This window comes from Pteropus alecto, unplaced genomic scaffold (assembly GCF_000325575.1).
Source record: "Pteropus alecto unplaced genomic scaffold, ASM32557v1 scaffold72, whole genome shotgun sequence".
NCBI classification, from domain to species: Eukaryota; Metazoa; Chordata; class Mammalia; order Chiroptera; family Pteropodidae; genus Pteropus; species Pteropus alecto.
Window position 1 is genome coordinate 9,116,765 of NW_006436811.1, and position 14,617 is coordinate 9,131,381.

Genomic DNA, 14,617 nt, shown 5'->3' on the forward strand with positions numbered 1-14,617 from the left:
GATGTGATTTTCTCCTGTCAGGATCTTGCAAAATGGAAAGATCGTCGAAAAAGCTACACTTCAGATTTGCAGAAGAAAAAAGAAGAGAGAGAAGAAATTGAAAAGCAGGCGCTTGAGAAATCTGAGAGAAGCTCTAAGACATTTAAGGAAATGCTCCAGGACAGGTAATAAAGCTGAATGCATCTCATGGTTGGAGAGATTAGTGTTAGAAATTGATGTCTTGTGTATGTGTGGAGTGATTTGAGTATGCACCAATATTAAACTGTAATCAAATATGCAATGAAACATTCAGCATTTTGCTCTGCAGTGAAAAAAAACAAGAATTGCTGTAATAAATAGTGACTTGGATTAACAAAAGAAGTGAGTGCTAAGTAGGTGTCCATTATTTCTTCATTTTACATTGAATAGTCACATGCAGAACTGGGTGGTGGTGGCTATATTTGGTGTAGAAAATGAACTACTTTTTCTCCTTTTGAAGTGAATTAGGAATGGAATGGTCAAATAAAACCAGTTCACACTCAGTAAAATATAACAAAGTTCTTTTTCATGTTTTCGTGGTGCAATTAATATTATATTTTAAAGGAGGACCATATAAGCATAAATTGTGAGGTTATATTTTTTGCCTCGCGACGTAGATAAAGATCAAATTTAAACTTTCCTGTACAGCAGTTACTATGTGAAACTGGGATATTTGCAGGTCAGAGAGATGGCAAATATGCTTTATTAAGGGTGATGTCAAAAAGGAAATGTGCCGCCAGGTGAAATTAAACAAAGCTCCTTTGTGGCCTAGAAGCCAATGGTAAACACAGTTCCATTCATTTAAATGCAACACAATTGCTTGAGAGTTACTCTTTACTAAAGGGTAGCGATGAGACTGTTTCATCAGTTTTTCTATAAATGTGAATAGTGACTTTTAATCTGTAATAATTGTCCTTTCATGCAAATTCTCTGTATGAAATCATATAATAACTTGATCTTAATGGAAGTCTGAGTCTTTTCTAGTCTTTTATTTTTACTAAATTGTTATAAATCATGTACAGGAAAAACTCACAATACTCACAGGGAGTCTACATCTTTGCAGGGTTCAAATTGGTTGTCAGAGAATTAGTTATTATTTGTAGTCTGTTAATTTTGGAAGAGTTATAAACTTGTGGATAAAATTTGTGAATAATCTCTTATTAAAATTTCTTTATTTCTTCATTAAACAGCTTTACAACTTAGAAAAAAGTTTCCTTATGAAATATTTGAGAGCTTCTTTCTCTAAAAAAAAAAAGGTCAAGCTCTTATAATCTTTCTTAGCATGGCATAAGAAATTACATGTATTCTCATATTCTGTTAATGTCGTATTGCTTATTACCAAAAAAAAAAAAATAACATCTGTCTCTCTATCTTTGTATGTCAAATGCATAACTTTGTGGTTATGATATGTTTCTTTCTGCTAAGGGAATCCCAAAATCAAACATCTACAGTTACATCGAGGAGGAGAATATATTCTTCTGATGATGAACTGAATGAACAAAAGCTTCCGCTGACACCGACTATGTCAGAAGCAAGTTACCAGAGTGAGAGAGTAGAAGAGAAGACAACAACTTATCCTACAGAAATTCCTAAACAAGATTCTACAACTTTTGCAAAAAGAGAGGACGTTCTAACTGCTGAAATTCCGCTTTCTTCTAAAAACCTTGTGGACGAACAAGGCCCAGCCTCTTTGTCTTCTCAGCGTTCACTGCGTACACAAGTGGAGTCAACTCGAGTTTCAGCTTCTCTCCCCAGAAGTTACCAGAAAACTGATACAGCCAGGTTAACATCTGTGGTCACACCGAGACCTTTTGGCTCTCAGTCAAGGGGAATCTCATCGCTCCCGAGATCCTACACGGTAAAAAAGTGTTCCAGTTCATTTACTCTGTTCTCAAGAGCAGATTGTTGGTGAACTTGTGCAGAGGTTTGATGTGTAAAATGTACATAACTTATATATAAAGCAATTTTATTTTAGCCAATTTAGATGTAGTAGACAAATTGATGCTTAAAATATAGCAACGATATAGAATTAAACTTTTAATTCAGTGAAAGAAGAGCTGACACATTTTAAAGAATGAATATGCTACATTCCCAGGCACAGCATTTACTTTTTAGCGTCATATTTTCTCAAATATAGCTTTTGTAAAGTATTAGGTTGAACTATATGAAGTTGTGAGTAGTCAATTATTTTAGGCTTTACAAAACAGCAATTTCATATTGTTTAATTTAAATATTTTCAGTTTATGTACAAATTTCTGTTTTTCCTGATTTCCACTTTATTAGAACTTGATATATTTGAATGTAGTAATTCAAATGTATCTCATGTTTAAAAAATACATACATATTTCTATTTATATTGGGATTTTTAAGAATATGGAATCATTTGCCCTGAGAATGAAGCAGTACCACATACCTGCAAGTGGGTGTATTAATTATGTAAAAGGAAGCAATAGAGTCTTAAGATCAATGTTCAAATTCTTTTTACCTCTACCAGTGTGGAACTCTAAAATCTAAAAGAAAAATTTGATTTAAAAAAATTGAGGTGAGGGAAGCCTGTCTAAACTATCTGGAAACTTCTGACCATTATCTTAAGTAAAATACAGGCATATTTGACAGCATAACAATTAAATTTATTTGACAGCCACATTGTTAACATAGTCAAAAGACAGTTTATAGATTCAGAAAAATATTAGTAAAATGTATTATACATATAGGGTTAATAATCTTAAGATTTAAATTAGTCCTACAAATTGGTATGGAAAGAATAACCAATAAAAAAAATAGATACAGAAATGAATAGCCAGTTCAAGGGAAAGGGAATTTAAATGGTCGATAACATAAAGCACAGAGACACATGTTCAACCTCATTAGAACAAGAATAAGATGTATAACTTTCACTCATCTGATTGACAAAGATTTAAAACCTTCGAAATGTCTAGTGTTGGCAAGGATGCAGAGAAAGAGACATTCTTATACATTATTTTGGAAGTGCATAGCTACAATTTTTAAAAGACATATATATGTATAATATATATGTTACACATAATTTTAATTTTTATATATTGTTTAAATATATCTATAAATATAAATAAATAAATAAATATAAATCTATATGTATGTAAATATCCTTTGATCCAGCAAGTCTACTTTTGGAAATCTAAGCTATAAAAATAAAAATGTTTATAAAGGTAAGTGGGTATTTGTTGCAATATTTTTGGAAGTTATAGAAAACTTTAAACATTGCATGTGAATACATTGTAGGTATGGAGTATTCAACAATTAAAGAGTAGAGTTCTATCTATTGACCTGGATTGTAAACGAGCAAAGCAAGTTTCAGAGGTCTGTTTATAATATAAACACTTCTGTAAACACTACTCCTCCCACTAAATATGTGCATATCTACTGGTGTGAAAGAATGTGCTCCAAGCTTTTAGTAATGTTGCCGTGCTGTGGAAGGTATATATTACTTTCATAGTTTTAAAAAGACATCTAACAGAATATTGTTTAAAATGATGTTTCCTATTTAGATGGATGATGTTTGGAAGTATAATGGAGACATAGAAGGTGTGAAGAGAACTCAACACAGTACGGTCAGCACCTCTGTGCAAAAACCTGACCCAAGCCAGCCTGCTTTTCGCTCCTTCAGTAAAAGAGAAGCAACGACATCTGGAGAAGATATGATGAGGTTGCCCTCTCCTACACCCCGCTTCTCATCTCTTTCCCAGGACCAGGATGCCACTTCTAAAGCCACGTTGTCTTCAACATTTGGCCCCGATTTAACGTCTGAGCTTCAAGAAGGGAGAAGCTCACCACAGACGGAGGTCTCAAGATCAAAGGTGAGTTTGAGCACTGCTCAGAAAGATAGTATTTAAACTGGAAACCATTGATTCTAACCGATGTTTCTAGGCGTTATAGTCACTTACATAGGCTGATAATGTGGAATATGAGATTGCCTTTTATTTTTAACAGATCTTGGAGGAAGTAGGTCTCTTTCAACTTTGAATTTATGGATCCAAATAACCCTTGTGGAATGAGTGTTTCGAGACCATTGGCCCATCTCCTTGGGGGGTGGGGCGGGTTGAGCTGGGTTTTCTTTCAACGCCTCATCTCAGCAGCTGTTGCCTTACACTACTAGTGCATGGTAGTCCCAGATTCAGGCTCAGGAGTCACTCTGGAGGTTTTAGTTGTTGGTTTCATAGATAAATGGGTCACTTAAGCTGCTTAAGTGACCGCAGGAGAAGTTGGTATAGATGAAAGGTGCTGGCCTCTAGGGACATAGCATTTCTTTCTCTATCATGTTAACCTTCTAAGTGACTTTCAATACTAATTTATATTTTAGAAAGTCTAGACTTTTGTACCATTCTTTGACTCTTAATGGGAATACCAAGGTTCAGTTATGATAACTGTGTTGCTTAACGTTGGAGTCCAAACAAAATATATCATGAGATGAGCAATGGCTGGAGCATTTGTAGTTTTTCCTACTTAAAATCCTAAAAGATGACTTAAGAGAATTATTAAGTAATGGGTGTTCTTTTAGTATGTTTTACATGTAGGCTAAAAAGTTGTTGGTTGTCTAGAGAACAGAAAACTTTTATCTTAAAAAAAAAAAACAAAACCCTTGTTAAACAATTTGACGTGTGAACCACTTAACATGGAGGAGCTTTTGTGGTTCCTTGGCTTAGTCTAGGTTTCTCTGGTTCCTTCCCACAGTTTATTTCTTTTATAAGGTACAACACCAAGTATACAACTTGGCCTAAGTTATGTTCACGAAATAACTGTATGTGAAATAATTTACTATAACATATTTAGTATTATTAGATTTTTATTGGTACAGTAACACTTTACAACTTTAGGGTAAGCTTTTTTTCTTTCTGGTTATGAAGTACAATGTGCCTGGGGAAATTTGGAAATGCAGGAAAGTTATACATGAAAATCACTGATAGTCCCACCACTGAGGGATAATCTTTGCTAACATTTAGGTTTATTTCTTTCAGTTTTTCCCATGTGTATTTATAAACATATATCTAAAAACAATTAGTGCCGCTCGTGAAAATCATTAGTTGTAAATTACTTTTTTACTTCATTTTTAAAGAGTTGGGAATATATAATTTACATCATAGGATTCAATGGATGAGAATAATAGGCTATGTTATTTGGGGAGCATAAGGTATTAATGGATGAATAACAAATAGAAGCAAGGCATCTTTCATTTTATAGACTCATGTGTTTGCCTTGACCTTTTCAAAAAGCAAATCCAAAAAAACAGATTTATGTCTTGTGCACTAGGTAGAGGTAACTCCCTCAGCATGATAGTTGACTAGCTCATCCACGGATTAGGAAAAAGAGGCTTCGTGTGGTGTGTGGGTGTGAGCCAGGTTATTGCAGTTCAGAAGAACCTGAATTAACATGGCATGGTTTCAGGTTTCACCCTTAATGGATTTCTGCTCCTCTATTACCAAATTTGAAATAGTATTCTACCAAGCAACATTAGGCTTTATTTAGCAAGTGGAGTGGTTGGAATTCTTGAACATACATGTGTATCTTATGGCAACTTGCCTGTCCCTGAGGTGCTTGGTGTGTTCACTTCTGCGTTCTTGAGGAAAGTAGCTTATGTAGAATCATCTTGCTCTTCACTGAGAAAAAGCTTACTGACTTGTGGAAAGGATTGTGAAGGCACAAAATAGCCAATGACTGATATGCTAAGGGCATATGCAACACTCCTCCAAATGCTTGTCCAAACTATAATTCTAAGAGTTCAGAGAATAGAAAAATAAAAAAAAACAGTGTGTGGCTGAACATCTAAATTTCTTGGTAGTTTTATAGGTGTTCTTTAGATCTTCTTACTCTTCCTTACACTTTTGCTGGTAATGTCCTTTTATTTCTTCCTCTAGAATTGCCCTCGATGTTATATTTTTCTCCCTGCTTCAATAGAAATTTAGGCTCTTTCCTCATCAATGCAAATGCATTGTATGTTTGTGCATTCTACAAAGGCTGGCGTCAGATTAGCCTGCGTGATGTCAGGCTGGACTCAGTAATTTCTCTGTTCCAAATCCTCCATTGGTACTCCGTGGACTGTTAATAAAGTCCAAAGCACTCAAAAGAGACAGAGATCTCTCATCATTGGTCCACAATTCCCTTTGCAGTGCTGCGACAGCTGTTTATTGAGTGCTTCCCAGGCGGCACCCAGGAGTCTCAGGGCATTATCTTAGTCCTCAGTGATCCTTGTATCATCGTTTTATAGTTGTGGAAATCAAGGCATGAAGTGGTTTTGTTACTTGTCTGAAGCCGTACGAGGTATCGAGTGGTGGAGTCAGGATTTGAACCCAGGCAATCCGACTCAGGGTTGCCTACACAACGCTGTGTTGTGGGAAAGAGAGGGAAGGCAGGTGATCTAGCTACACGAGACGGCTTGCTCTTTCTTGAACACATCCTATGCATTTTTGAACACATCATAAATATTCGTTCTTGTTGTTGCCCCACTTGAAAATATTCGTTTCACCCATCTCTGTCTTTTGAAGGCCTCCTGTTCTTTCAAAGCCCAAGAGGAGCATCTCCTTCAGGAACCAAAATATCATCTTCCCTTCGTTAGAACTGAACTTTTCACCCTCAAAAGCTTCATTTGCTGAGTTGTCTCATATGCTCATCATGTCTCCTTTACTGGTTTTCTTTATACCCTCCACAGCCTTTACATATTGTTGGCAGTTAAGTATTTACAGAGTTGAACTGCATTCAAGGCCTCGATTTCTAGACTGAAGTATGAATTTGATCCAGCAGGTAATTTAGGTCCTTATAGGTTAATATGGGAATTTTAAGAATAAAGGGTGTTTTAGGAATGTAAGCACTGTGATATCACATAAAACTATTTTAAGGAAAGAAAGTCTAGGGGGCAGAAACTGGTTAGGAGCATATCACAGATTAGTGATAATAGGTGGCTTATGTCATCAAGAAGTAAAGGCTGAGTAAAGGGAAGACCTGGCTATGACTGCATTTAAGACCTGCCCTCAGGAATTTCTTTCCCATCTCCACTGCTGAGTTGGGGCTTTTATTCCCCTCTCTTCACTTTTCTCCCCTACTTGTCTTTTTGTGATGCTTCGTTGCCAGCCTCCCTGGCCATTCAGGCTCCTAAGACAATTCTCGGGGTGACTCTGACCACAGGGAGAGAGTTCGACTCTCAGAGTCCTTCATCTTCTTCTGACTCATTGATGTGGCTTTCATGATTTTCCCTCAAATCGGTCTTGCCTACAGGTTTTTTATTTTGTCCTATCAGAGCCCTCTATTCTCATATCCCATCCAAACTCACGTTTTGAAATCTCTGCCCTAGATTTTTTAAAGCAGTATGCAGATGTAGGATGAGACACATGGAAGGCAAGAAGCTTTTTATATGTTCGTTCCCTGATCCCCAGCTATGATAAACGCCCCTTTTAATAGTGCCAGGGCTTATCCCATCACAGCTTCTTACCATGCATTTTACTTGCTTGTCACTTTCCCTATAGCAGACTTTTTTTGTGAAGGCACCAAGCAAGCCTGTCTTTCTCACTGTTAGCGCAGCGCTGGGATCTATATCTGTTGAATGCTGACTGAGTTCTATTGGAGCTACGCATGTGAGCATTACATAGAATTTTCTTCAGTTGGTCCAGAAACTGCTTAATCAGCCTATATTTGATGTATAACGTTGTTTCCATGGGAAATAGAAGGTAATGACTATCAACCAGGTACCTTGGCGCCTTTTAAATGTTTCGTTTATTCCTCTCAATAACCTTGCAAAGTAGGCGGTATAATCCCCATTTTTACCAATGAAATACTTGAGATTGGAAAGTCATGTAACATTCTCTAGGCTGGTAAAATGATTAGGCCACAATTGTAATTGCTCTGACCTTAATTTTTTTGAAATACAACATGCTCAAATTTGAGAACTGCCTTACGTAAAAACACCAAACGTTGACTCGTTTTAACTTTGCTGTGTCTTTAGAATTTTAGAGCCAACAGGGACTGAAATACCTTCTGGCTCATAAAGATAAAAATCATTCTTAAGATTGTTTTGAAGAAAGGTAAAAATTGTTTGAATCTTATCAGAACTGAATTTATTCCTGAAATGTAGAGTTTGAAATCTACCCAGTAGGCAGTAAGGAGCTACTAGCAATTTTAAAACAGGGTGTGATAGAATAATTAGCATGTTCTGTAACTAAAGCTCTGGCGGCTGTGAGGAAGGTGGAGGACAAGGAGGTCGGGAGCCCCGAGAGCTGAGTGGGAGGTGGTCTCGGTGATTTGGAGGGGAGACCCCGGCCAGAATAAGATAACCTGAAGGGAAATAGAAGGATGGGGTGGCTGCAAATGGATTTATGGATTGCGGACTTGATAACACTACCAGATGCGTGTGTGTAGGGGAAAGTGGGGATGGGGACCGTTGTGTGAAGTTGAGGTGGGGAGCAGTTAGGGGAAGAAAAGAGGAAGAAGCCCAGGAAAAGAAACTGATGTTTCTAACTTAGGCATCTGGTTAGATAGTGATGTATTTAACCGATCTATGAAAAGCAAGAGGTGGAAGAACAGGTTTGGGGAGGAAGTAATGAATTTAGTTTTGGATATGTTGGGTTTACACAGTAGTTAAAGACATAACAGTGAAGGAGGATACTTGGGAAAGCATGTAGTCAAAAAGATGGGAGACCGACTAGAGAACAACAACAAAATGAAAGTAGAAAAAGTGGAGGAACACGCTAATGAAACTGAGAAATTGCCAGACAGATGGAAGAAAAAGGCAAGAGAAAGTGAGATAATGGGTGACTTGGAAGACTGTTTCCTGAAAGCAAGAATAGTTGGTACTGTCTGGTGGGATGAGGGCCGTAAATGGATTTGGTAAGAAGAGATAAGCTTGAGTAAAGTGGGGTTGAGTAAAGTGGGGCTGGAAGCGACCCTGCCTCTTTGGAATGCGGAGGTGGAGAAAGTAGACATGGCTGCATCTTTGGTGACAGGGAATAGCTCCAGTGCCAGTGCATACCATGATTTGAAGGCTCACTTAAGATCCTGGAAAAAATACACTAAAGAGCCATGTGTACAAAAATTAAAGATTATATATTTTATCTGTTATTTCCGACTTTGTAGCCTGAATCTACTTTTACTGTTTAATTTTATAAATGTAAATAGGTTTCTCTTAAGTGAACACATTTATCTAATTCGAAAAATTTGAGGAGATTAGCTATATGACTTGCTATTACATAAGATTCTTTGTTTTTTTTTGTTTTTGTTTTTGTTTTTTAATTCCCATCTCTGGCGATATGAGAATCTTAATTTACCACATCTCATAAAAACAAATCTTATCACTGCTACTCCGGATCATGTTTTTGTTTAAAAATCATAGTTTTCAGTGTATACTTCTATTTAAATTTTACACAACTCGAGGGAAATAATTTTTATTTTAAATGCTGATATGTTGATAACTATATTTTACCTTTTCTGGCATGGAGAACTTGCACTACTTGGGATAGTTCTTTATCAGTCATCAAGGATCTAGATTTCCCCCCAATAATTTATATTCACGCTTTCACCCAGTTCTTCCATCTTCTGAAGCATGGATCCTTTGTAGATACTCATGTAGCATACATGTTGCAGAGAAAAATATGGAAGTAGAAATTCTAAGTGATTTTTTGTTGAATAATTTATGCTTGACTATAATTACAGATCTGTTCCCCTACAAGAGGTTTGAGGGATAATCTAATTACCCTATATTCCACAGAGGTGCCCAAGGGACTGCCATAAGGATGAGGACATGCCAGTGGGGCTCTGAGACCCTTACCTGAAGCTACAGCTACCCACTGCGATCAGTCTATATATTTTGTTGGGGGCGGGGGGAGGGTGGTCTGCATAAGACTTTCATCTGAAAATAAGGTTTTGAAAAACAAAAACTTAAAAATCAATGTCATGAGAGAAAGCTCTACCAGGCTCAGTGACATGCTTGAGGTCGCCTGGTTATTGACAGAAATGGACCTGTAATTGTCCATGTGGTTCTCTTTTTTTCTTTGCCTCCGTACAGTCCCAAAGATCCACAAAACAGTCTGCCAGACTATAGCCACAGTGAGGATGTCCTCTCTTAATTATTTCAGGGAGATGGTTATCTGTGCTTTTGTTTAATATGTTCAAGTAGAGATTTATTTCCAAGGTAAGAGCAACCCTTTGTGGAACAGTTTTTCTGGTCTAATAAAATTGTGAGACTTTCTGTCTATGGCTTAAGCTCTTTTATCCTATATTTGGTAGAAAAGGATAATACTCGTTTACTGTCTTCCACAACGTATTCTTTATATAGTTTGAGACTATTTATTAAATCTCCATTCTGTCTTTTATTCTTCAAGATAAAAACCTCAATTAGTGTCTGGAATATCTAACCTATCATTTGTCTCTCTGCTCTTATATAGACACAGATTCTGTACTTTAGTTGAGTTAAGTTGGAATTTTTTTTAGAGAGGTAAGAGTGGTGAAGATGACCACTTATTTTCAGTGAGTCATCTCTAATTTAGTGTATGGTGGTTGGGGTTAAGGAGTAGAACTAACCAGTAATTTTTTTCTGTTCATAGAAGACTTTTATTCTGAAGATTGGTGTTCAGGCTGATTATTAATGAATGTTCTCACTGACTACATCTGGGTTCCCAAGTTTAAACTGCTTTACAAGCTTTCTGATGAAATCTTTTCTATATTATTATCTACGATTTTTTTTTTTCAAAAAAGTTCCATACCCACTGTTGAAGATTCAGTCAGTAATTATTTCTCAAGAGCAAGGGTCATGCCTAATTCAATTTTATTTCCCAAACTGCTAAGTATTGTGTCACATCCAGAACAGACATACAATAAATGTTGAACAAATGAGTAAGTGAATATTGTTATAGTACTAATGTTGTGTCCATATTACATAGTGTTTTCAATCTTTTATTCAGTGCCTTCCTTCTAATTATTATATAATTAGAATTTTTTTCTTAGAATATCGTCATTTTGATTTTAAATTTGTTTTAGAGATGAAAAAAGCATAGGGCTTTAGGAATTGCCCAGTTGGTCCTGGGTTTTAGTTTAACTGCTAAATTAAAGTGGAGAGGTTATAGATCTTTTTCTGGAAAATAAAATGGCTTCAAAAATATATATTTTTGAACAGTTAAGTCTAAGTTCTTTATGACTGCGAATCAAAGAACTAAAACACTAGTCCAAGGAAGTCATTATATTAAAATTCACATCTGCTTCTTACCCAAAATAAAATATGTAAATGATGAAAGGTAGTTAAATTTTTCACTGACATAGTGTACTGTAAAACTTAAAACATTTGTTTTGGAAAACAGCTTAAGAAAGTCTGTGAAACTTAGAATTTATTGTTGTGTAGTATAGTGATGGAGACAAATAAAATTACATCTATTGCCCGAGAGGCTATTGTTCGTGGGCTTATGGGCTGATGTTTCTTCAAGGAAGTTGTGGCCTACAGCTCATGATATCTCATTGGGGATCCTCTTGGCATCTTACTGGTGGCTCCTCAGGGATAACATAATTCTGCATTTTGCAGCTTCTGTAGCAGCCCTGTCTTTACTATTAGATCCTCCTGTGGCAGTGAGACAAGCAAAAATGCTCTGCCAAAATTTCAGATACGCTTTAGGGGGTGATAACCAGTCCTACCTAGATGGATGCTACTAGTAGCCGAATTATGTGTCTATGAACCCCTTGAAATTATTCAGCTAAGTTCAGTACTGGAAGTTTTTTCATAAGTATGGTGGCATTTTTCAAAATAAATAAAGTGATTTAAATTTTTTCTTTTTGCATTTTCAAAAATGCCATTTTATTGAAGTATATTTGACATATGACACCATGCAAATATAAGGTGTACAACATGTTAATTTTATACCTCTATATATTGTGATATTTTTGCTATTGTAGCACTTCTATCACATTATGTAATTATCCTTTCTTTTTATGGTAATTATAAATACAATATTGTTTATATTCACTATACTGTACATTAGATCTCTAGGGCTTATTTACTACTCTTTGCAAGTTCATACTTTTAAACAACATCTATCCTATCTCCCCAACTCCATCCCCTTGTAACCACCATTTTACTGGTTTTTTTTTTTTTACTGGCTTGACATTTTTACATTACACGTGTGACATCATACAGCACTTGACTTTCTCCGTCTGACTTATCTCACTTAGCATAAAATGTTCAAGTCCATTCGTGTTGTTGCAAATGACAGAATGTCACTTTTCTCATGCTTAATAATATTCCAACACACACACACACACACACACACACACACTCCACCCCACCCCACCCCACCTTCTCACTCAGCTTTATTCCTGAGTGATAACAAATGGTCTGTGAGTTAGACCTAATTACATGGTAGGCAAAAGCCTACGTTTTATCAGTGGCCAACTGATTTATAGTATTAATGTAAAGAAAAGCATCTGTTGATATGAATTTGTCTTATTTTAGCAGACAAATAATGAATTTGGTAATATTTATGTAAATGAAAGTTTTACCAAACCCAAGGGAAAAAGAATGAAGCTTCTGGTTGACCATGAAATACTTCAAGCGTTCCTTGTGTGTAGCCTCCTTTCTTTCATGGATAGACTTTCCTCCATACGGGCGCCAGGGACACCTGATCCCACCGTTTCATGTTTGTTTTCAGGATCAGTTCAGTGATATGAGAATCAGCATAAACCAGACGCCTGGGAACGGTCTTGACTTTGGGTTTACAGTAAAATGGGATATTTCCGGGATCTTCGTAGCATCAGTCGAAGCAGGTAAATCATAGATTTCGCTCTAGTGAAATTTCTTTTTCATTAACCTGTGCTGTTCAAATACCCTTCTCCCAACCCAGAAAATATTTCATTCGATATAGGAGAAAACATGTATGAATATGTAGCAATAAAGTGAGGAGACACATCCTCTTCCCTGAGACTAATAGTTAGAGTTACAAACCACATGTTTGTTCTCCTTGCCTAACTAATTTTAGTTTTGAAGTCTTAATTTTGTGCCTTTTACAGAATTTATTTGTCAGCATTTTAGGCTTAATATTTGAAAATGCTAACAAATAATACTTAATTGAAGATTCAGAAAGAACTTTCCCTGATCAGCTGTATTTGTGGTAGATATATGCAGGCTGTATAATAAAGTGGTGTTTTCTGAGCATCCTGATCTATCTCTTGCCAATGTAATCCTCAGGATGCTTTGGGACTTTTACAAAAGGATTGCCCTTCCCCCACCAAGTCAAGCCCAGAACTCTTAGCAAAATATTACAAGGCCTAAAATTGAAAAGAAAGCTAGGATATTTAAGAGGAGTTCCTCATTTACATATTGTAGCTACATCAAATTTTATGCTAACTCTGTTTATTTCTTTGAAATTTCAAAACTGCTCTAAAGAGTTAATAGTAAGTAGTAATTTTAAGTGGTTTTAAGTTTCCCTGTTTTCTTCTTCGTTCTAGTGTGCATTTGGATTTGGAAGCTCAATTAAAATTCAATATATTTCACATTTTTAATTTAAAAGTAATTTAAAATTTCATTTGTTCTTAGGAGGTTAATAAAGAAATTTTTGAACAGATAAACTTAGCATTTCTCCTTTAAATGTTAATGAAGATGATAAATACTATCAATTTAAAAAATGTCTCTGGTGCTTTGTATGTTATAGATACTCAAATATTTAATAACTTTAAGAAATTCTGTGACTCTTTTCCACCTGAAAAATTATGAGAAATGGTTAGTGGAGATTAAGATGTCATTTTTTCTTTAATTTAAATAAGCAATGACTGTAGAACTTTTTTTTTTTTTTTAATTTTGCATTGTTTACTTTGCTTTATTTAGGTAGCCCAGCAGAATTTTCTCAGCTACAAGTAGATGATGAAATTATTGCTATTAACAACACCAAGTTTTCACATAAGGACACAGAAGAGTGGGAAGAAACCATGGCTAATGCTCGAGAAACTGGAAACCTTGTAATGGATGTCAGGCGGTATGGAAAGTCTGGTGAGTTGGTTTCACCACCATGTCTGGCTTTCTAAATTGGGAACTGGTCTTTGGCAACTGGTTATAACAGCTGGCTTCAATAACATTTTTTTTCTTTTTATTTTACTCTTTAAAAAATTTTTTACTTTAAGATATTTCGTGGTTATGTCAAGACAAATCATCAGTGATACTTCTTTGAACATTCTGTCTGAAAACTTCACTAGCAAATTTACTGAATTCTACATTGTTTATTGACTGAACTGACTTTGCATGCATATATCAACTGAATACTATTGTGTTTTTTTTCTTTAATTCAAATGTATCTCTCACTTTTTTTCCCTTTTTTTTTGAAGGCTGTCGTAATTATATCTGCATTAGGTAGTTGTATAATAATGTTGAGTATTAAGAATTACACTATGATTGGACTTTTTCTACAGCACTATAACTAACTGGTGTAAGAGAGAACACGGTCATGTACTTGTTCATTCTCAAGAAATTTTCTACATTCCATTATTGTGTTTCTTAGTTACAGAGGTTAGATGGGGAAGCACATTAAGTCTCCCCAGACCTACTAATTTATGATATCAAAATATATTACCCAGTCCTGGTTTATAGAAAGATTCAGCAAATTTGCTA

General features: G+C 35.7%; 1 protein-coding gene across 16 annotated transcripts in view; it reads left to right on the forward strand.

Moving 5' to 3' along the window:
• The window catches only part of LMO7 (LIM domain 7), a 183,098-nt gene that overhangs the window by 146,622 nt on the left and 21,859 nt on the right, over positions 1-14,617 (forward strand). For all 16 annotated transcript variants that reach the window (XM_025048155.1, XM_025048164.1, XM_025048161.1 and 13 more), the window contains 5 exons: positions 22-164; positions 1,444-1,876; positions 3,546-3,854; positions 12,669-12,783; positions 13,841-14,002. In XM_025048155.1, coding sequence (XP_024903923.1) covers positions 22-164; positions 1,444-1,876; positions 3,546-3,854; positions 12,669-12,783; positions 13,841-14,002 — 1,162 coding nt within the window. The remainder of the gene's footprint in view (positions 1-21; positions 165-1,443; positions 1,877-3,545; positions 3,855-12,668; positions 12,784-13,840; positions 14,003-14,617) is intronic.